Source organism: Marmota monax, unplaced genomic scaffold, assembly GCF_021218885.2.
Source record: "Marmota monax isolate L192 unplaced genomic scaffold, Marmota_monax_Labrador192_F-V1.1 WCK01_AAM20220418_F8-fsc00012, whole genome shotgun sequence".
In the NCBI taxonomy this organism is placed as follows: Eukaryota; Metazoa; Chordata; class Mammalia; order Rodentia; family Sciuridae; genus Marmota; species Marmota monax.
This window is the reverse complement of record NW_026695227.1, coordinates 34,822,877-34,846,355: the sequence shown is the minus strand read 5'-3', so window position 1 is coordinate 34,846,355 and position 23,479 is coordinate 34,822,877. Positions and strand designations below refer to the sequence as shown.

General features: G+C 53.5%; 1 protein-coding gene across 3 annotated transcripts; it reads left to right on the top strand.

Moving 5' to 3' along the window:
• The first annotated feature begins 519 nt into the window (after positions 1–519).
• Znf385a (zinc finger protein 385A) lies at positions 520–22,594 on the top strand. 3 transcript variants are annotated; one of them, XM_046436347.1, is made up of 8 exons: positions 520–595; positions 7,124–7,257; positions 16,207–16,317; positions 17,964–18,126; positions 20,111–20,353; positions 20,698–20,867; positions 21,083–21,178; positions 21,298–22,594. In XM_046436347.1, the coding sequence occupies exons 1-8, from the start codon at positions 586–588 to the stop codon at positions 21,526–21,528; spliced, it is 1,158 nt and encodes a 385-aa protein (XP_046292303.1). In that variant the 5' UTR covers positions 520–585; the 3' UTR covers positions 21,529–22,594. The 3 variants fall into 3 exon arrangements, with proteins under 3 accessions (XP_046292303.1, XP_046292304.1, XP_046292305.1); XM_046436348.2 differs by lacking the exon at positions 520–595 and adding an exon at positions 5,958–6,052; XM_046436349.2 differs by lacking the exon at positions 520–595 and adding an exon at positions 6,232–6,454.
• Positions 22,595–23,479: the final 885 nt, after the last annotated feature.

The following is a 23,479-nucleotide window of genomic DNA, read 5'->3' as shown; positions in this document are numbered from 1 at the left end:
TATCTCAAAATAAAAAAGGCTGGGGAAGTAACTTAGTGGTAGAGCGCCCCTGGGTTCAAGCCCTAGTTTTTGAAAAAAGAAAAGGAAAAGAAAGAAAAGCAAAACAAACTAGGACCCAAACATTCCCGAAGCACCTCCCTCCAACCCCCTCCCAGCTCATCATGTGCCCCCCAATCCGGGGCTCCATCCCTCCCCAGAGCACTCCAGCAGCCTGCCCGACATCAGCCCAGAACTAGACTTCCCGCCCTCAGACCCAGGCCTCTCAGTCTTCAGCTTCCTCCGTCACCTCACGGTCTTCTGGGCGTCTGGTTCCCCCAACCCCGGCTGCAGTGACTCGGTGAAGCCCAGAGATCAGGGGCAGCAAGTAGAAGGTCGAGAGGAAGCGGGAGGGGCCAGGACGCCCCCTCGCGGAGCCCGGGGTGCCGGGTCCCCCCTCCTCCCGTCTTCACCTGCTGCGGGCCCCGCCCCCGCTCCGCCTCGGCCGGCCTCTGCTCCTCCCCCGACTCCTCCCCCCGTACCCCCAGCCCGGCCAGAACGGCCCCCGGGACAGAGCGACGCGGAACCCCGGGCGCCTGGGTCCCCAGCATGATCCTCGGTGAGTGGGCTCTGCGACTCCAGTCTCCCGGCTCCTGGGTCCCTCTCAGTGGGTCACCCCCCTCCACCTCCCGGCACCGCGGTGACTGCGGCCGCCAGTCAGCGACCGGCTCCCCCTCCCCCTTCATCTGGCTCCACATCTGGGGTCCCTTCCTCCCCTCGCTAAGCTGCCGCTTCTCCCGGTGGTCTAAGGAGCGGCAAGGTGGGGGAGGCCGAACGGAGTGAGACCCCCGCCCCATAATGAGAACATTGCGTATTCATGAGGCTCATGAATATTATATGACATTCTAATAGAGGCTGGGGGAGGGGGCTGGTCCTGGCCTGGTGGAGTTGGGGGAAAGGTTCGGACCCGTCCCCTTCAGCGCTTCCCCCTACCCTTTGCTTTGACACTCCGACATCCTTCTGGGCCCAGGATAAGAGGGAAAGGAGGAAGTGGGGGGCGGGGGGAGAAGATGGTGGGTGTAGCTTCGAGGTGAGTGTGGTGGGAGGTGGGAACCTGAGGGCTGAAGATAAGGGGGCTGGGGAGAAGAGAGGGTGGGAAACTGTCCATCCCAGGGCTCCTGCGGCTTAGATCCTGTCTCCGCAGCCATCCTGCCCCAACACGCCGGGACCTGCCCCTCTCTCTCCCTGCTCTGGCTGCCTGGGCCCTTCCTTCCCGTCTTCCTTCTTCCCCTCCACCCCTGCCTTGGGCCGGGGGCACCAGGAGAGGGAGGGGTGATGGGGAAAGTAAGACTGGGGGAGGGGAACTCCCGCTGGGCTCTGACAGCCCGTCAGCCACAGCCACCCCATCCTCATGACCTACATCGGGAAGGGAGCCCCAGGGATGGGGGAGGAGAGGGCCTAGCTGTGCTCTGGACTCCGCATCAGCTCCAGCTCCAGGCCCCTGCCCTGGGCCCTGCCTCCACAGTAGTGCACAGACCTACTCTGACCTCTGCCCTCCACCCTGGCTAGGCCGGTTCCTGTGCCCTGTTTGTAGTGGGAGCCCCCCACCAAGCCCAGACACCTGTGGTCTCCCTCCCCACACTGGGGACACCTGGATCCATGCTGATGCCTAGAGGGCTTGACTGGCTCCTACTCTCATCCTTCTCCTGAGACCCTCTGCTATTTTTCTGCTTGTCTTTTCTTCTTTCAATTGACCTCCCCTTACTCTATTGACTTCACTAGCAGAGGCCCATCCGCCTTCCTTCTCTCCTCCTCCTGTGTGGCTGTCTCACCACTTCATGTCTCACTCCCCTCCACCTGGCACTCCATCCTATCTATCAAGTGAATGAGAGAAGCAAGGCATGAATGACTTCTTCCCTGCCTCTTCCCCAAGAGTATTCTAGTAGGGGAAGATATTCCACAGCCCTCTTTGAATACCACCCCCATCCTCTAGGGGGACACCCCCAACACACTTTAGACTCAGACCCCCTTTGCACAGGCTGCACGGTCCTCCACCCTGTGCCATCTCTGCACTCTGCCTTCAAGCTGTAATTAACTCCTTCCTTGTGCCAAGGCTACCAAGGGGTGAGAAGCGTGCCAGGACCCTCAAACCTCAGTCTTTTTTTAAATTTTTATTTTATTTTTATTTATTTATTTATTGGTGCAGAGGATAGATCCAGAGTCTTATGCATGCATACATAAACACAAGCTCTACCACTGGGCTACCCCCAGCCCCTGCCTTAGCCCTCTCTGAGGAAGGAGGTGGGTGGGGGAAGCTGCCAGGCTCAGGTCCCCCTCTCAGGACCCACACTAAGGTATTCAGCTCTAAATGCCTCATTTAGAATGAACCACGGAGTCCGTGTGCTAGGTGGCCCTGGAGGGACCCTAAGATGTCCCCACCCAGCCTGCTCAAGATCTAGAGTTGGAGTCCCAGGTTTAAGGTGGTTCTGGGCTCAGCTTCCTAGTTCCAAGCCTTTCTGCATCATCCTTTCCAATGGAGTCCCTGGTGCAGTGAATGGCAGGACTTAGGAGGAGGCCTCGTCCAGTCAAATTTCCCAGAGGTCTGCTTCCCTGCTCTTCCCTTCCCAATCTCCTCCTCCCTTTAAGCCCTGCTCCCGCCCACACCCACCCTGGGGTTATTAGGGATGATGTTTTGAGTAGTTGTTCATAATCATCCCCTTGTCTCTTTCATCTTTGACTTCAAAGCCTTTCCAGCTCTCAACCTGCCTCCTGCCAGGATGGGGCAGAAGGGGACAGATACATTGGACTTGGTCAAGAAGATAAGACCCAGGAGCTCAAGGATTTCCACCCACTCCCCACCCTGGTTTAGGCATTTCTGGGGAAGGAAGAGAGGCCAAAAGGCCTAAAAGGAAACGGAGATGGAGAGATGATATCTCAATTCCTCCCTTTGGCCACAAAATCTAATTCCCATTCTAACCCAGCGCTGACCCTGTGAATTTTGCCACCTTGAGCCCTAACCACTTGCAACCTTAACCCCAGTGCCTCTCTCTGAGCTTAGTCTCACCTGGCCTACCCTTCAGACCAGCAGCACTACTCCCAGCCCTGCCTAGCACCTCTCCTAGCTCCTGTGCCTACTCAGGCTTTGCCACACCCTGAGCCAGCTCACAGCAGGCGCTCCCATTCTTTCCACCAGGGCCTGAGGCCGGGGCTCCACCTGAAAGCCAAAGAGCTAGGCCTCCCAACTTGGCCAGAACTTCTGGGGAAGAGGAGGAAGAGACCAGGCCTGAGTGGGATGGAGGAGCCAGATGCAGCTTGGTGATGGGTTAGTGTTGGCAGGGAATCCAGAGTAAGATCAAAGTGCCCGTGGCTAAGCAGGGTATGGAAATGGGCAGATGTCCACTATCTGAGGAGCTGTGAGCTGGCCCCTCTAAAATGCACTGGGAACTGTCTTTAATAAAGCATGTAGCAATTCCCCATGGAGCTGGGTGGGGTTCCGTCTGCGGGAGGTAATTACTCTAATGAGCTGCTCTCTGGAGGAGCCTGCCCCAGCCAGGCCCCAGCTCCTCCCTGCCCTGCCTAACATGGGTGCTTCACTTGCACACACTCCAATTTACTCTCCTTCTCTCCTCCAAACCTGCCTGAAGCCCTCACCCAGCCCAATGACAAAAGCCCAAATTTTTTACCTCAGTTCCTGATCACCTGGCCCTTCCTATAGTCTTGTCTTTTTCCCTTTCCTTCCCCCAGAAAAAAATGTAGTGCTTAAAAGCTCTGCCTCTGGAGCCAGGAGTGTTCAAGTGCCCTAATAGCTGTGTGACCTTGGTCAGATAACTCCCTCTCTGAACCAGCTGTCATCATCTATAAGATGAGAATTCATTTATTCAGCAAACATTTATTGAGCTCTCATTGTGGCACGCCAGCACTTGACATGGATTTGTTCAATCCTCTCATCAGCTCTGTGAGGCAGGTACTGTTCTCATTTCACAGATGAGAAATGAGACTGAAAGAGCCAGAGAAACCAGCTAGCCACCCAACTAGTGCACAGGGATCATGCACTGGAAGACCATGTATGTAAAGTGCCCGGCATATAGTAAGCCCTCAAAAAGTGGCACCTATTGTTTTCTCAGAAAATGGGGAGGAGGGAGCCAGGTGTGGTGAGGCACACCTGTAATCTCAGTGACTTGGGAGGCTGAGGCAGTAGGATTGCAGATTCAAAGCCTGCCTCAGCAACTTTAGCAAGGCCCTAAGCAATTAGCAAGACCCTGTCTCAAAATAATTTGAAAAACAGGCTGGGGATGTGGCCCAGTGCTAAAGCACCTCTGGGTTCAATGCCTAGTACAAGAAAAAGGAGGGGGAGGGAAGAGCCTGAGGCTTGAGCTACATGAAACGAAGAAGTCTGTTTCTGCCCACCGAACCCATAAGCTGCCATCTGCCCCTCTCCACACCTCAGATTTCAGAGTGGAGCGGGAGGACACAGGAATCTGGAAAGGAGAAAATGAATCTCTAGTTGTCTACTCTAGTCCTTCCCTTACTCCACTCTTATTTCACCCCTCTCTCACATTCCCCCCACCCCAAGGTTCACACCAGTGGAAAAGATGAGCTACTGGCCACAGGGAACTGAGTGGCTGTACCTGTTTTGTTTTATCCCCTCTGGAGTTGAAATGAGGACTCCAACCCCAGGAAATGCATGGAACTTGCTCTCCCCATCCTATCCTTCAACCAGATGGAAGCCTGTGCTCACATCTCTGCTTCAGAGTTAAATTAGAGCCCTTTGGGAGTGATGTAGCAGAGAAAGAACTTGCTATAGAGCGCGACAGATCTCAATTTGAATCTCAGCCCTGGTACTTACAGGCTGTGTGACATCAGCCAAGTTTTTTAACTACTCTCAGTCCTGGTTTCCTCACATGTCAAGTGGAAAAAAATCTTATCAGCTCCTTCATAGAATCCTTGCCACCTCATAGCCCGGGTCACCTCCGAGATTAAATGTGATAATACTCAGAATTCATTGCCTGGCACATAGTGGCTCCTCGATTTTTTTTTCCTGCGGCTTTTTCTGGAACTCAGCTCTATCCTCTAAGATGGGTGTGAGGAGTGGGAGGTTAGAGGGTGGAGAGCCACTCTGCAGTCCCTGGTGCTCCAGTAGGTCAAGTGCCAGCCCCAAACCAGCTGCTGGGGTGGGGGGCGGGATGCTGGGGACTCTGGGAGCACTCAGGTTTCTGTCACCATTCCTGAGGCTCGTTAAGGCTGCCCTGGCCTTGGGTGCCAGGCAGAGAGGCGGGTGGGGCCTAGGGGGAGAGGCCATGAGGGGACAGATCGGGAAGGCGAGATGGCCAAGCTGTTAGTCTCTCTGTTCACTCTCTTCTCTTTATCTTTCTCCCGCTCTCCGTCCTCCGCCTTTTGGCCCTCCCACCCTAACCTCCAGCTCTGCGCCCGCTTCTCAGCAGTGTCTGTTCTCTATTGCATCTCACTCTCTTCCATCTCCATGGTTCTCGACCCTCTTCTCTCGCAGTGTCTCTGTCCTCTTCCTCAGTTACTTATTCCTGCTCTGCCACGCTACCATTTCCTCTCACTTGCTGTCTGTCTTTGCCCACCCCATCCCAACCCTGAAGGTGTCAGAGGAGGAAATGGACACAAGACATACAGACCCCCAGCAGCTTAAGGGCCAAAGCCAAGCATCCTAGTCTCTCCTCCAGGCCCTAGAATTTGTGAGCCCAAACTCCCAGCAGTCTTGAGCCTTCCCTGCCTGAGGCACCCTGGTCACCCAGTCCTGGCACTGGGTAGAAGAGAGAGACCCCCTCCAGACCTTTCTGGACCAGCTCCCTGCCCCCAGCTGTGCCTGAGCCCTCCCCACCCCCTCTCTCTCGCCTCAGATTCCCCTAATCCCTGCTCCCCCGCCCTCCCCTCTGCCCCACTTTTCCAGGACTCTGATTGGCTGATTCTACTGACTGGGCTGGGGGAGGGGGATGGCAAGGGAGGGGGCAGAGGGCAGAACCAAGGGAAGGGGACATTGTCAGGCCCAGGCCCCTGGGGGGCCAGGGCCAGGCCACTGCCTAGGGGCAGCGGGCACCAGAAACTGAAGGTATGAAAGAGGGAAGTCTCTATGGAGGGAATAGGAGAGGATCCTGGGGATCCCCTGCCCTAGGAAGGTCAAGGGAGGACGGGGCAAAGCAAGCAGGGCTTTGTTCCTGGGAACCCCTGTTGCTGGCAGGGGGTGCCTGGACTAGTGGAGGGCAGCCAGAGCTCCGCAGCTGGGGGACTGTGGGGTTGCAGAAGGCAGCTGGGCCAGAGGAAACTCAGAGGGTCTGGGTCCCCCTGCGCTCAGGGCTCCCTTTGGAAGCTGGTAGAGTTCCTCCTATGACTTAGTGGGGAGAAGAAGGTTTCAGGGGAGGGCAGTTGGAGAGCAGGCCTGCACTTTCATTTCCCCTTGGGGTCAGAGGCCGGGTGGTGGCTGTTCCTGCAGAGCTGGAGTGGAGCACTCCTGGTGAGACAAAGGGTCTGGGAGGACTAAGGAGGGTTGGAGAGGGGCCTCAGAGGGTGGCCCAGGCCATCCATTTCCCAGAGCATTTGCCACCCACTGGCTACCTGCCTCCAGAGAGGTGAGCAGTTAATTAAGGGTCATGATTGGAACAAAATCATAACTCCAGGGAACCTGAAAGATTCTGCAGCCCCTGCCCCAGATCTTGGCTTCATGGTCCCCTTGGGCAATGAGTGGCATGAATCACCCAGTTGACTCCGTCCTTCCTGGGATGATAACAAACCTTTGAATATCCAGGGAGAAGGCAGTGAATGCCAGGGAAGAAAGGAGTGGCCAGGGACTTGGGGCTCAGAGTCCCTGTGGGTCCAGCAGGCAGGCTGCAAAGAAGGTCTAGGCTTTCCTGGGTCTGTAAAATACCCACAGGTCTTTGGGGGAGGGAGGATAGAGAAGGGGGAAGCGAAAACCACCCAGAAGGGAAGGCCCACAGTGGAGGACCTGCTCCAGTGCTCCGGAGCCAGCAGGGGAAGTGTGTCTACACTGCTCACACGTGTGCACGCACTAGGGGTCACACTTCTGAGTGAGGGGGGAGCAGCTAGGGAGTGGGACTGCCAGGCTTGGGCGGGGTTCCCAAGCTTCAATCTTCCTACCCTACAGAATGTTTTCTCTGCCCTCCAGGCAGCCTGAGCCGGGCAGGGCCCCTCCCTCTGCTGCGGCAGCCCCCCATCATGCAGCCTCCACTGGACCTCAAACAGATTCTGCCCTTCCCTCTGGAGCCGGCTCCCACCCTGGGCCTCTTCAACTACAGCACTGTGAGTAGCAGCCGCCATCTTCCCCACCCTCCTTCCCCAGCCCCTGCCCTCTGCTTCTCCTGTATTTAATTCTTTCTCTCTTCTTATAACTTAATCTTCCTCACTTCTAGTCAATTACAAGTATTGTCAGCTCTCTGGTATAGTATTAACCACAATAATAATAGTTAATATTTACTGAGATCTTGCTATCGACCAACACATGGAGTGCTTTGTTTGAATGATCTTAGTCCTCCGTGTTCGGCAGACCATCCAGAGAAGTAATGAGACCCAAGTTGTGGTAGTGACAGTGAGGAGGTGGCAGGGTGTACATGCTGGATCCAGAAGGAGGGGATAAGCAGGAAGACACGCATGCCTGCTTAAGTTCTAGCTCTCTAGAGCCCTAGCTGGGTAGGTAGGATCAGTAGGTAGGGCTTGGATGGTTGGTGAAGTTGTCTGTTTACTACAACATGAAATAGGGAGCCACTATCCATTCTTGAGCAGGAGAATGACTTGCTAAGAGCAGCCATGGAGGAGGAAGGTGACTGGGCTAGTCAGAAGTGGGGCTAGAAGGGAGCAAAGACTGGAGGAGGGTGGCCGTCAGGAGAGTGCCCCAGCAATGTGGGCCTGGAGGGAAGTCAGTGGCAGCAGCAGGGTGAGGAAGAGGAAGGGGGAAGGGTGAGGTGTTTCCAAGGACATACTGACAGGCCTGGTAACCAACTGGTGTTCAGGGGTGGGGGAGAAGAGAAAGGATGAGTCAAGGATGACTCCAAGGTCCAGGCCTAAGTGACTGGGAGGAAGAAGTTACAGGACACAGGCAGGGTTGGAGGAGGAGGCTGTCTGGGTGGAGAGTGCTGAACTCTTTGGGACACGCTGAGAGAGATCCCAGAGAACGCTGAACGAAAAAGGTCCAAGAGTTGGGTGTGGTTCTGGGTGCCTATAATCTCAGCAACTCCTGAGGCTGAGGCAGGAGGATTGCAAGTGTGAACTGCAGCTTCTGCAATAGTCAACTAGAACTTGAGGCCTGGAGAGAGGGCTGAAGCTAAAGGTTGGGGGGAATCAGCCTTACTCAACCCAGATCATTCACCCTGAAAGCACACTTGGCCACAAACACATACTGGCTGGAGGATGCAGGATTTCTTTATCCAACTCCTTTTCATCTTCACAACCACCCCACAAGGTAGACATTAATATTCCTGTTTGACAAATGGGACAACAAAAATTGAGGTTCTGCAGAGTTTAGTAATTTTTTTTTCCTGTATTGGAGATTGAACCCCAGGGGCGCTTAGCCACTGAACCATATCCCCAGCCTTTTTTTTTTTTTTTTTTTGAGTCTGGGTCTTGCTAAGTTTCTGAGGCTGGCTTTGAACTTGGGATCCTCCTGCCTCAGCTTTCCAAATTGCTGAGATTACAGACATGCACCACATCCAGCAAGGGTTCAGTAATTTATATAAGTTGACACAATAATATGTGTCCAAGATATAATTTGAATCCATAACATCTGACTCCAAATAGAATTGTCATTATTCCATAGCCACTCTCCAAAAACTCCAAAAGAACCCAACCCAACATTCAATTGCATTTTAATGTCTACAAGTGCTTTTCATAGCTTTTTTTTAGTATAATTTATTTATTTATTTATTTTTTATTAGTTGCTCGTGACAATACAACGATCTTGACATATCATACATTTGATTGCTTTTCATATCTTAACCTTTAACCTTTATAGTACCCTTTGGGGCGGCTATTGTTATTATTCTTATTTTACAAGAGAAAATTGAGTATTGACTATAAGTAGTTCTATGTACAATGCAGACAGGAGAGGTAAATATGAGACAGTCCTCTCTTAAAGGACCTTATATTCAGAAGAAAAAAGATATGTACACAGTAGAACAGAGGGAAGATTATGAATATTGTCACAGAAACACTAACAAAAATTCAATTTAACCAAAGAAAAAAATTTTGAGCATATATCATGTGCTGGGCACTTTGCCTGGTGTGAGGGATACAGGACTCAGTCCTCCCCCTTAGGGACCTCACAGTTTAGTAGGAATAATAACAAGTTAACAGTTACCCTGTGGTGTTGAGGAGCTGTGTCAGAGGCTTTTAGCTTGCATGGGAGTCCAAGGCAGTGTCAAACAAGACTTGCTGGATATGGAAGTACCTAAGGGACCAACCAAAGTTAAGCAGGAAAAAGGAGAGCAGAGGAGAAGAGGCTTAACCTAGATGGAGTGGGTAACATGACTTAGGTTTGTTTTGTTTTGTTTTGGTACCAGTGATTGAAAACAGGGGCACTCAACCCTGAGCTATATTCCCAGCCCTACTTGTATTTTATTTAGAGACAAGGTCTCACTGAGTTGCTTAGTGCCTCCCTTTTGCTGAGGCTGGCTTTGAACTCTCGATCCTCCTTCCTCAGCCTCCCAAGCCACTGGGATTACAGGCGTGCGCCACTGTGCCCAGCCCATAATTTAGGTTTTGAAGAATTAGTAGTAGGATTTAAAAAGTGGCCTTAGACAATGTTCCAGATTGAAGCAAATCACGTGAACAAGGACTGGAAAAGAACCCTTAAGAAAATGCCATTTGTTGAGTATAACTAGATCAGAAGGTGTGGGGGATACTTCCCCCTATCTGAATACCTGACGTATATTTACCCTCATGTCTCAGCAGCCCATTACTGTCTCCATTTTTAATTTATTTGCTTTTTCATGTTGTTTTGAGACCAGGGTCTCACTGATCTTCCCAGGATGGGCTTGAATTCAAGATCCTTCTGCCTCAGTCTCCCACATAGTTGGGATTATAGGAATGCCATATCCCTATTTTATCGGTAAGAAAATATAGACTCAGAGGGTTACGTGATTTGTCTAAGGTTGCAAAGCTATCTAATTCTGGGCCTGGGGTTGTGCCTCAGAGGTAGAGTGCTTGCCTAGCATGCATGAGGCACTGGGTTCAATCCTTACCACCATATAAAAATAAAATAAGGGACTGTGTCTACCCACAATTACAAAATAAATGTTTAAAAAAAAAAGAGCTCTCTGTTTAAAAATAAATAAATAAATAGCCCAGGTTTCTGAGTTCCACAGGGTTCCTCTCTCTACTGCTTCTAGTGGAGCTGTTTAAAGCCACGAGCGCCTGGTGTGGAGCTGCACACCTGTCATCCCAGCAACTCTGGAGACTGAGGCAGGTTCAAGGCCAGCCTGAGCAACTTAATGACACTTTCAGCAACTTACTGAGACCCTGTCTCAAAATTAAGAAATAAAAAGGGCTGGGAACCCCAGATTCAATCCCTAGTACCAAAAACAAAAAAAGAAAAAGAAAAAAAAGAAGAAGTCATGGGATCTGGAAGTGTAGCTCAGCAAGGGAGTGTAGCTCAATGGAGAGCACTTGCCTAGCATGCATGAGGCCCTGGATTCAATTCCCATCACCAGTAATAAATAAATAGGTATATAGATAGATAGGTAGATAGAGAATTAAGGGCATGAGCAAAAATAGGCTTGAGAGTGCAGCAGGGTGTTGAACATCACCATCTTTGGCACATGAGGGTCAGGATGTGAATTGATGTTCCACTGTACTGGCTGTGTGCCCTTAGGCCAGACATTTAACCATCTTGAAACTCAATTTTATCATCCAGAGAATGGGATGCTAATAGTACTAATTCACAAAGTTGTAACAATTGTATTATATAATCATAATGCCTAGCACAAACTAAGTGCTCAATCAGTATCAGCTGCTATGATTATTACGTTATTGCTATTATTTTGATTTAAGGGAAGAGCAGAAAGAGAAAGGTAGGATGGTCAGGGACTCAGTCTTGAGGAATAAGCAGAATTAGGCAGTGGGAACCTGAGGAGGCTCAGTAAAGGAAACAGAGGAGCCACTGGAGGGGGCGGGGGAGGAAATATGTTCCTGTAGAGTTGGAAAAGCCAAGGGAGAGAGTGTGTCGGGCTGCACCAATAGTGTCAAATTCTGCAGGGGAATGAGGACTGCAGAAAAGCTGCAGACAGGCCTTTGGAAGTACTGTGCAGCAGTTAAGTACATGGCTTGGGAGTCAAGCTGCCCAGGTTTAAATTCAAATCCCAGTTCAGCCACTTACTAGCTTATGACCTTGGGCAAATTATTTAACCTCTCTAAACCTCAGTTCCTTCGTCTATAAAATGAAGATAATAATAGTACTTACTTCAGATAGTGGTTGTGATGATTAAATTAGATAATCCATGCAAAGAGTTCAGTACAGAGCAGCCACATTCCAAGGGCTCAATCAACATTAGGTGCTGCTGGAGATGATATTATTGCTCATGGCACCTCTGGCGGTCTGTGGACTGGTACCTCCAGATCTCTTTCCTACTGTGCAGTTCCTACCCATCAGACCCTCCTTGCATTACTGTCTCCCCTTTCTCCTCCCAGGTACTCCACTGCTTCCCTCTGCCCTTGGACGTCCCTCACTATCTCCCAAAGGCAACCCCTCACTAGATCCAGATCCCTGGTTCCGTCATGTCTTTGCCTTAGGCGATTTGTGAGGGGATGAGACCCGGAGATGAGATAGTAGGATCCCAGGCCCTGTCCACAGAGAACGAGGTGTCCTGGGGAGTGGGCTGCTTTACCTTCCTGCCGCTCACGCCCCAGTACTGTCCCCACTCGACCGCCAGAGGGCAGTAAATGCACGAAGCGTGGTTTAAGCTTAGAGAACCTGGTGCGCTGGCGGGAGTCGGGCGAGGGGAGGGGGTGAGAAGAGGTTAGGGATGTGTTCCCTAGTCTGAGGTCGCTTCTGTCCAGAGAGCCAGCCCCCGCCCAGCTCCATCATTGGAAGGAATCGCTGAGAGAAGTGCCTGACACCTGGGTACCTGGACTCGATTTCCCACCCCTGCGGGGGAAGAGGCTTGTAAAAGGTGCAGCACAGGGACTGTGTGCAGAGGGAACTGGGAATGGGTCGTCTGCGGACTCGAAAGAAATGCTGTCAGCAGAGGAGCGAGGATCAGGGCAGAAGAGGTGAAAGAAAGGACAAATGTCCGAGCTAGACAGAGTCGACCATAGGATTGGTGGGAACATTGGACCCAAAAAGGAACACCAGTGGAGGCCCCTTAGGTCATCTGTTCCTTGCCTACGCCGCCGGGCCAAGTGGCCCCTCGCCCGGAGAGGGTCTTTCCGGGAAGCAGCGGCGGCACTTGAACATCCCCTCTAGTCTTTTCGGTCTAGCCCCCTCCACTCCTCTCCAGTTCCCTGTCCCCGCCCCCGCCCTCGGACCGCCCTCGGCCCCGCCTCTGGGGCGGGCTCCAGAGCCGGCCGGCGCCGCCTCCCAGACTCCCGACCCGCCCGGCCTCACAGCCCCGAGCCGCCCGGGCAACCAGCGCCGCGTCCCCGGCCTGCCCGGCCGGCCAGGCTCGGCCCCCCCGCCCTGGTCCGCCACCCGGGCCATGGAGCCGCGGCCCCCAGGGTCCCGCAGGGTAAGCCACCCGGCCCCTCCTCTCTCTCGGGCTCCGCGCTGCCGCAGCGCCCCCCCACCCCATCCCCGCCCGCCCCTGCGGGGCTGGCCACCTCTCCCTGCGCCCCGTCCTCCGGTTGTCCGGCCCATCCCCCACACCGGCGCGGCCCTAACCAGCCTCAGGATCCCGGCTGGTGTCCCCAGACTATGCCACCATACCGGATACCCTAACCTCTGGTCCCCAGGTCCTTGGAATCCCTCAGATCTTCAGACTTCCAGGCAGGTCCTACACCTACCCTCAAATTACCTCACTTTTCAGCTCCCTCTTCACCAGCCCTGGCCCAGCGCCCCTTCCCCACCAGCTTCCACCTGCTCTTTTTATCTTCCCCATGTCAATCCTTCCTGTTCCTCAGGTTTTCCCACCCTTGAGATTCCACTCCCTTTCCCTTGTGGTTTGTCACCTCTTTTTGAGGGGTGGGGAAGTGGGGTGGTCAAACAAGGGACAGCAGGTTCCAATACATAAAGGGGAATGGAAGGAAATATAATCAGAGCTTCCTCATCATGATCTAGTTTCCTCCCTTCTATCCCCATTGCCCTTCCTGATTCACTTTGCCCCAGCTTCAGAAAGCTGTTCCCCTTCACATCTGCTGTTGGAGGGCACATGGGCGGGGACTGTTTGGTGGACTTGTCCAGACAGCGTGTAGGCCAACATCCCATAGAAGAGGCTGTAGAGTGAGATGGTCTCTCTGGGAGATGCTGGCCTCCACTTCTCCCCAGGGATCCTTCATCTAGGTCACCGGGGCCTCCTGACCTTGGCCCAGAGCAGTACTTCAGTGGCTCACATTCCACCTGCACCAGGATTGGGCCCACAAGTCCTCACCTTCAACTTGGTGTCTCCTCTGTTCATGGAAGAAAAGGTGGGAAAGGCCTGCCTGACTCCAGTGCTACCCTCCATGCCCCCAGTTGGTGTTTCTGGACTTTAACCTGTAGAAAAGTCTGTGCAAGAGTCACTTTCTCACCCTGGAAGAGGGACCCAGGTGGGGCCAGGATTGTTAGGGGTGGAGGTTTGGATGATCAGTCCACATCTCATCCTCAGGGTCCTGGGTCCTTATCCCACATGGGAATAGGCTGGGGCAATGGGGTGGGGTAGAGACAGAACCAGGAGTCTCTGCCCTCCCCTCTGCATCCCATTCCTCTCTCCCTACTGTTTTCATTCTACTTAGGTTTCCTGGCCCAGATTGGGTTTCTGTCTGGGCTGAATTCCCATTCCCCACCCAGCATGTGAGGAAGCCCAGGGTTTAGGAGAACCCTGGGGCAGAGTTGTGGGGGGGTCTCTAGATAGGAATGACTTAGACCTGGAGATTGGGAGCTGAGAGCAGCAGTCTGTCTCCCCTTTGTGATTAAAGCCTGTCTCCAACTTGGTCTGTCTTTCTTTCTGCCAAACACATCATATATTTACACAGATAAACACACAGCTGAAGATTACACAACCTGACCATTCGTGGTGTCAGCAAAGCCCCCAACACAGAACTGTTGATACATAAAAGATGTACACACAGTACATGACACTCATTCACACTCCACCCATGCACAGATTGATCACAGCCTGCCTCGCGCGTGCACGCACACACACACGCGCATGCACACACACACACACATCCATTCCTCTCCTGTTTGACTTTTCCTTGAACATAACTGGGGCTTCCAGAAAGTTGATGGGAGATTATGAAAAGACAGCATTGAGAGAGGCTGCTTCCAGCCCAGGGTCAGTCAAGAGGTTGATGCTTGTCAGACACTTATCTGAATCCAGTCCTGTGCTTGCATCCACCATTGCCAAAATGAGGCAGAGTAGGTGAGGCTGCCGCTCATTTCACAAGGGATGCTGAAAGCCCCTTTCCTGATATTAACCCCAACCAGCTGGTGAGACTCCTGCAGGGCAGGCAAGGAAGTCCAGACATCTGGGCTTCCAGACTTGCCCCTGCTTCATGATCCTTCTCTCACAGTGTCTCATTGGGAACCCTAAAACCTGGGCACCAGCAGAGATTCAACCAAGGAACTAAGGATCCCCAATTCCCCAGCAATGTGTCTTACTTACTTCCACCTGGAAGATAAGGTTTCACCCCTCATTTGGTCTGTTCTTATGAGAGGTCTTAGCCATCACCCAATCCTCCTCAGCCTCAACTGCATTCCAGTCAGTCTCCCTGGCCGCCTGTGGGCCAAGGGGAGGAGGGCTGTTCAGGAAGGCAGTTTTCATGCCTCTAGGTCCTGGCTTTATCTCCTGATAGTAAAAAGCCTCAGAGGAACTCTCATCCTCTTCCCTCCTCATGTGAACTCTTGGCAGGAGACTGCAAAGACATCTGCTGACCCAGGGTGGAGGCAGAGATGGCCCTAATCCTGCCCAGCCCACAGCCCTTCTCAGAAGCCCTGTGATCAGGGAAAGAAGATTCAGAAGATCACTGGGCTGCCTTAGTCTTGTCCACTGTCCAGGTCCCCCTCTTATTCCCCATTATTTGCTAGAGCCACCTATTCCCTTCTGATTTATTTATTTGTTTGTTTGGTTTTTGTACCAAGGATTGAACCCCCAGGAGTGCTTAACCACTGAGACCACCCCCTGACCCTTTTTTAAAAATATATATTTTATTTTGAGATAGGGTCTTGCTAAGTTGCTGAGGCTGGCTTTGAACTTGCAATTTCTCCTGCCTCAGCCTCCCAAGCCACTGGGATACAGGTATATGCCATCATGCCTGGTTCTTCTGGTTCTTTTACTTTCTCTAGAAGATGCTGCCTTTAAAAGGTCCAGAGAGCCAGGCACAGTGGCACACACCTATATTCGTGGCAGGTCCAGAGGCTGAGGCAGGAGGATCATGAGTTCAAAGCCAGCCTCAGCAACTTAGCAAGGCCCTAAGCAATGCAGCAAGACCCTGTCTTTAAATTAAAAAAAAAAAATAGATAAAAGGTCAAAGGGCTGGGGGTGTGACTCAGTGACTAAATACCCCTAGGTTCAACCCCGATACCAAAAAATAAAACAAAAAGTCCAGAGAAAAAGTGTTAAGGGCAAACTGGGTCCCAGAAATGGGAAGAGAGGAATACCTGTCTCCTGGAACCAGAGGCTGGGCTTGACAGAAAGTCTTACACCAGAAGGGGACCAAAAGGGTTCAAAAGCTTCAGTGGAAGGCCCAATGGTCTAGGGTTCCTTGGTCCCTCATGTCAGCAGGCCTCTGGCAGATTCGCTAGCTATAGGAGACAGGTCAAGATGACAGAATTGGACCTTCATGGTATGATGAACCAAGGCAAGAATCCAGGATCAAGTTCCAGCTCAGATATTAACTCATGATGTGACCTTGGGCAAACCACTTCTACTTTTTTGTGAAATAGAAGCATTGGTCCAATGCCTCGATCAGGTCCCTTCCAGTGCTATGAAGATTGGGCTAGAGGAATCAGGGAACTGAGCTTAGAGTCTGAAAAGGCTCTAGGACCTTGGTTTAACCCAGCAGCTGCCAGTTGGGGGAGGATGGACTTATGCTGGGTTCCTGGCTCACCCTAGCCTGCCTCCACAGATGGACCCTGTGCAGAAGGCTGTGCTCTCCCACACTTTTGGGGGACCCTTGCTCAAGACCAAGCGGCCCGTCATTTCCTGTAATGTCTGTCAAATCCGCTTCAATTCTCAGGTAAGAAGCCCAGCTGCTTGTCCCACCCTTGGTGGGGGAGGGGGCAGCCAGGGGACCTTGAGGGAGGGTAGAGACTGGGAACTCTGGGTGAGGGGCAAAGATTAAGGGGATGTTAGGGGAAGAACAGGGAGTGGGGACACTGTGGGAGAGGTGAGAGCTACTAGGAGGCATTTCAGGGAAATAAGAGGTCACTTATTTTGATATGAAGTAGACCCATCCTCTGAGGCTGACCCCTTCCTCCCTCCCTCAGGGACTGAGGTATTAGAACACAAGTATCTGGATGGGAGTGTGGCCTTTGGCCCTCTGGTTCTCGGGTGCAGGGCTGAGTTAGGTCATTGGTTCCCCTGCAGAGCCTGTGTCCTCTTTGGCCTCTGCTAGGCTCCTCTCTGGGCCCACTAACTTCCCTCTAACCCCTTGGTTTCCTCTTCTCTACACCCCATTTCTACCCTTCTCCCTCCAAATCACACACCAAGTCTGGCCCCTACACCCCTCCCATGGGACTTTCCCCATGGAGAGAAGCCACCCCAAACCCAAGTGTCCAGCCATCCAGATCTCCTCCCTCTGAGACTCACTGGGACTCCTTTTTGGGTCTAGAGGGAACTTCATGGTGTACATGTTCTGAGAGCTTTTGGAAAAAAACAGCAGGGCCTCATTCTGCTGAGTAGAGAAATAAAAGCATGCTCTATTTCTCTACCCAGTACACACACATACACATGCACAAACCCCATGCCATGGGCCTTGCACACCACCGCCCTCCCCCTGGGCTGCCAGTGTTCTTTCCTGCCTATCTACACCTTTTATTTCTACCCCTGTCTAAGTGACCTTGGGCCTCCAGGATTGTACATTCTTAGCAGGGGTACAAATGGGAGCGGAGGGTAGGGGCAGGCGGTGGGTAGGTGGAGCCAAGATCAACCCAGCATTAGGTCTCTGTTTAGCTTGGTCCCCAGGCATCCTTTCTACCAACCCTTTCTCTGCTCACTGGTGGAGGGAACAAGATTGGAGGGGTGGGGAGCCAATAGCAAATAGCTCTTCCCTCTCTTTGCCCTCCCTTTCCCTCCCCCATCCAGTGGCTCTGTTTTGACAGCTGTCTCTACTGCTGTCTTCTGTCTCCAGAGCTGGGCTTAAGGCCAGGGTCCTCTAGAGTGTCCGTAGAGGAGTCACGGAAAATGAGACCTAGGGGAAGTCATCAGGATAGAACCCAGGCATCAGAGCTCCTGCGACATCCAGTCTGAGAGTAAAAGCAGCAAGGGCAGAATCCTGGGGGCACAGGATGCAGGACATAGGCCTAGGGTCTAAGAGGATGCCAACTGACTTCATTTTAGGTCCCTCCCAGTTTAGAATTCTCCCACAGGTTTGTGGTCCCCTCCTCTCTATCCCAGGATTAGGTGGAGGGCCTCAGTCAGCAGTCAGGCCCTGGGTATGGTAGTGGGGTACAGTTCTGGGCTAAGATTCCCAGAGACTCACACTTTAGGTGTTTGCCCAAGGTTCATGAACCAGCAGACTGATCAGCATGGGGCTGTACATCTCAGCATGCAGGGAGATTCATTGCAGCCCGCTGAGGCCACCTTAGGAGCTGAGGAGCCCTGTGGGGAGATCAGACGATGAAAAGTGATCTCAGATTCCATTTTTTTCTTCCATCCCTAAAGAGTCAGGCTGAGGCACACTACAAGGGTAACCGCCACGCCCGAAGAGTCAAAGGCATCGAGGCTGCCAAGACCCGAGGCAGAGAGCCTGGCATCCGGGAACCTGGAGACCCAGCTCCACCAGGAAGCACCCCCCCAAATGGGGAAGGCATAGCCCCCCGCCCAGGTGTGTCTGAATCCCCCACATCCTTCAACTAATCTGTCTTCTCTGTTCTCTCCCCATTTCCAGAACTCTCCTCTGCTTCTCTCTCCCTCCCTCCCTCCCTCCCCACCCCCACTCCCACTCAAGGTGGGTCCTGGAGCCAAGCACAGTGATGTAAAATTTCCATCCTGTCACCCCCACCCCCTGCCCCAGCTCCTCTCAACAGAGTCCCCACTGTCTGTCCTCTCTGCTCAGTGACTCAGAGAGGGGCTAGGGTGAGGCCACCTGGCAAACCTCCCCAAGAAAAAGGGAACCATCCAATCCAGAGAGAGGCCCCTTCGTGCTGGGCGAGGGAATCCGGGATGTCTGAGTACCTGCCCTGCTGGGACTCTCCTCAGAGAAGACTAAACCCGAGAAACCCAAGGAACTCCCTAGATGATCTCGGGTAGACCTTTGAACTTTTCTGGGCCAGTTTTCTTTTCTGGCGAATAAGAGAGTGAAACTTTTAAGATCTTTGAGGTCATTTCTAGGTTTACAAAAACCAGCTCCAAAGTTCTTTTTCCCTCATGGCCAGTGGCCATCCTCAACTTCAAAAGACTGGGAAGAGGGAATATAGAGACAGGAAGATATGAGCCACCCCATCCTAGGATTACTACATCCAGTGGCAGTCATGGCCAGCTCCAGAGAGACCTAACATCCCCCTTGTCCCCATTTCCTCCTATGCTGGCCTGCCCTTCCTGCCTCACTCTAAGAAGAATGAGAAACAAGCCTGTGCACCACCCACGCCCCCACTCTCACCACACACACACTGGGAACCATCCTCAGGCGTCCACAGATAGAAGGGCGGGCCTGAGTCCTAACTGTGCTCTGCCTGCTTCCTAGCCTGATCATGTTGGTTCAGTTGAACATCTCTGTAAAGTGCAGGGACATTGGTGGTAGTAGTGGTAGTAGGAGATAGTTAACATTTCTTTTCTTTTTTGTGTGTGGTACTGGGAATGGAGCCCTTTTTTGCTTTTTATTTTAAAACAGATTCTTGCTAAGATCCTGTGTGCCTCACTAAGTTGCAGAGGCTGGCCTTGAACTTTTGATTCTCCTGCCTAAGCCTCCTGAGTTGCTGGGATTACAGGCCGGCACCACCATATCTGACTAGTTAACATTTCTTGCATAGCACTGTTCTAGGTACCTGACACATATTACTTCATTTAGTTCCTATACTTTCTGAGGATACAGAGCAAGATAACTATGCCTGTCCTGCTTTCATAAACCATGAAGTCCTATCCAGAATGGGAGTGGATGTGCTGTCTGGATTGGGATGAAGGTGGAGGATGTCAGAAATGAGTAAGAGAAATAAGCGGAAGAATCATAGGATGGACAAACAAATGGACATCTGCAGGGGTCAGGAGTTCCCTTCCCAACAGCTCCCTACCCCCACTGCAGTCCTCCTCTTGACCCGGAAACTGGATCGTCTGTTGGAGCGAGAATGGGAGTGCTAGAGTTTCCCCTGTACAGAGGCCAGAACACAGTGCTGAGGCCTGGGGCCTGTGCATCTTTAATTGAGCCATGAATTATAGAGCAGCCTGCATCCCTGTTTCTTCCTCTCTGGTTCTGCTCTTTCTGTTTCCCTTTGCCATGCCTGCATCCTTCTCTCCTGGCCCTCCCTCGTCCTGGTTCTGCCCCTTCCAACAGCTAGAAGGCCACTGGGGGATGAATCCTTATTCTATGCCTCACCCTCTGGCTGGCAGACTTCCAGCTTTACCCTCAAGGTAGGCTGGTGGGGCCAGACCCCCCCTAGCCATTCCTAGCTCATGGAGAATGAGCCAGGCACTGGAGTCTCACACCCAGCCTGTGGCAACTGAACCACATCTGGCTCCGACCCATGCATGACAACATGCATGTTGTCACAGGGTGGGGACTCCTGGGCCCTTGCCCTCCAGGAAATGGGGTTAGGTATCCACATGAAGAATGTTCTCCAGGAACTATCTGGGTGACCCATGTTTTACCCCAACAGTTTCCACGGAAAATGGACTGGGTCCAGCCCCAGGATCCCCAGAGAAACAGCCTGGCTCCCCATCCCCCCCAAGTGTTCCAGAAACTGGCCGGGGTGTAATCAAAGGTGAAGGGGGGGCTTCAGCCTCAGCTCCCCTGCCTGGGGGCAGCAAGGAAGAGGAGGAGAAAGCCAAACGGCTGCTCTACTGTGCTTTGTGCAAGGTGGCTGTGAACTCCCTGTCCCAGCTTGAGGCACATAACAAAGGTATGGACTGTCCCCAATCACATTCTCCAGTCCTCTGCCCGTCCTGCCTCCTAGATCCTGAGTCCCTGGCTTCCAACGTCCCCCGGAGCCTCCAAGACCTATGAGGCTGTCTCTTCCCCAGCCATCTCCCTCTGTCCTTAGCCCCCTGTTGCCTCCACCTTACATTTTTCACTTGTGATTCTCCTCTGTCCCACCTTGGGTTTAGGAAGAACCCAAGGGGCTCAGAAAAACCCCACACTTGTAAATCCCTCCCAATATTGTCACTGGGAATGTGGGTATTTAAGGTCTAGTAGGCCTGGAAATTGTTCCTCTACCCCTTACCTCCTGCCCTCTGCGGGATCCAGGTACTAAGCACAAGACAATTCTGGAGGCCCGAAGTGGGCTGGGGCCCATCAAAGCTTACCCTAGGCTGGGGCCTCCCACCCCCGGGGAACCAGAGGCTCCTGCCCAAGACCGAACCTTCCACTGTGAGATCTGCAATGTCAAGGTCAACTCGGAGGTCCAACTGAAACAGGTGAGTCTGAGGCCCTCCCCAGGAATTCTGGGAAGCTCCACCCGCTGAGGGGTCAGGAGAACAAAGAGCTTGCGTGAGGCCCCTTCTTCGGGCTCCTACCCCTGTGCTAAAAAAGGGAATGGACCCAGAAACTGGGCTATCAGCGAGGTGGCCCTGCCCCGTGGCGGTTGCTTTCTTCTGGGGGATCGCAACCCACCACCCAATCGCTTCCTCAGCACATCTCCAGCCGGCGGCACCGAGACGGCGTGGCCGGGAAGCCCAACCCACTACTGAGCCGTCACAAGAAACCGAGGGGCGCCGGGGAGCTGGCGGTGAGGCCAGGGCGCTGGGAAACTCGGCGGAGGGTTGGAAAGAGGGACGCGGGAGGGGGCCCCAGGAGAGGTGAGGTTTACGGACCGCCGCCTGACCTCCCTGCGCTCTCTGGCTTCAGGGCACGCTGACTTTCTCCAAGGAGCTGCCCAAGTCCCTAGCCGGAGGCCTGCTCCCGAGCCCCCTGGCGGTGGCTGCGGTGATGGCAGCGGCAGCAGGCTCCCCGCTGTCCCTGCGTCCAGCTCCGGCTGCACCTCTTCTGCAGGGACCGCCGATCACCCACCCCCTGCTCCACCCGGCCCCGGGACCCATCCGAACTGCGCACGGACCCATCCTCTTCTCCCCCTACTGACCTCAACCCCTGTCCCCTCCCATTCAACCCCCCACCTCCAGCCGGGACCCAGGCCTCCGGGCTCCCAGCCCGCCCCTCCCGGCGCTCCCTGAATGATCTCTCCTTCCCCCCCACCCCGAGGTACGGGGTTCCAGGAAAGGGGAGGGTAGTGGGGGAGGGGGGCTTCAGAAGGGGGGGAACACCCCAGATCTCAGGGAACCCCGCCCCCTGCCCTTCCCTCTCCCCTAGAAAAGGGGGGGCCGTCTCACCCCGAGCCCCCTTGGAGACACCCCCCCTCCCAAAAGCCATGTCCATCCAGCCCTTCCCCCCCAAACCTAGCACAAAACGGGGTTCACAAGCCATGGTCGGGGCCCGAGGGGCAGAAATGGATTTCTTGGCAATAAGCGGACTCTGGGACTCCGGCCCCCTACCCCAAACTGAAGCGCTTCCGTGAACACGCCCGTCCTCCGCAGGGGGAGGGGGGCAAGCGGGATTCTGGGTCCCTCATAAGCACTTTGGTTTTACCGCCGGCAACCTCACTGTGCCCGCCCCGCACCATGCCCCAGCCCCAGGGCTAGCCGGGCCCAACGCAAGGGGCAGCACTTGGTGGCATCTCTGGCACTTGGGTGGGACCAAGGAGATGTCTCCATAGACCCTTCCCTAGCCTTCTTCCTCCCCAGTCCGGGTTCCATTCTTTTCACCAGCACCCATCGCCCAAGGGGTACCGAGGGGGGCAAGGGGTGTCCAGTCCAAGCCCACCCCCGCCTCGCCTTCCGCAAAACTGTGAGCAAAAAGCAATAGAAGCCTCGCCCCCGCCCCCGGATTTGCCGAGTCTGTAGCCTCCCCCATCCCAGCTCCAAGACCTCACGGCTGTCCCCTCCACTGCACAACTCGGGCGGGGGCGTGACACCCCCACCCCTCTGTGGTTTCTGTATTGTCAGCCCTTCCAGCCACCAACCCGGGAGGGAGATGGCCACAACAGGCCTTCCCTCCCCATCAACTCCTTCTGCTTGACAATGTAGCAACCCTGGCCCTCCTCTTTTCCCTCTCCCTGACAATAAAGTCTGGATTCGTTCTGCCCTCCGCCCTCAAGACTCAGCCTCTGTCTTTGCCCAATGACTTGAGAGCACTTTGATCGGGAGATGTATCTGTAGGGTGAAGGAGACCCACACGCCGAAAGGGGGCCAGGAAGAGGAGGGGGATAGGAAAACGGAGTTGGGAGGAGGCAAGGTAGGAGACTTGTGCAAAGCTAGCGCAGTCTAGCTTTACATCCCACCCCGCTAGTGTAAACTTAGTCCAGAGGAATCTTTAGTCCAGGTTTGGGATTGCAGCTCGGCTGTTTAGAATTTGCCACAAGTCCACTAGGCGGCGCCAGCGACAGGGAAAAGGAGTGTTCCCTAGGCTAAGCCGCTCCTTTGATAAGCTTTGCGATTCCAGGGAAATGGATTTAGACCTAGTCTCAAACAAAGGAAAGAATCCAGGCTTTTGTGAGTCTGGTGGGAAACCCATGCCAGCAAGACAGGGCACGGAAAGAAGTGGGGAAGGGGCCTAGAGATCTGAGCTCTAGTTTTTGCTTGGCTCCATCCAGTGACCTCAGGCCAGTCTTAGCCTCTCTGGACCTCAGTTTCCCCATCTGCAAAATGAACCCTCTCGAATCTTTTAAAGGTTCATTGAGAGCTCATGTATGTCAAGACTATAACTCACTGAGACTGCCGTTTGCAGATATGCTAGAATCCCTTCTTGTCCCACCCCCGCTATGCGATCTGAAAGGGAGAATTTGGTCACCTCTCACAGTGGGGGAAAGGGTCTGCTCCTTAACCTCAGAATTCAGTTCCAGCACTTACTCCCAAGAACAGCAGCTAACCCTGTGGACCTCTCTTGTAGCCCTACTGGGTGGCAGAAAAGTCAACCCAAAAGGCGCAGAACAAAACCCAGCATCTTCGAGGGGCCCTCCTGACTTTGGTCATCTCTT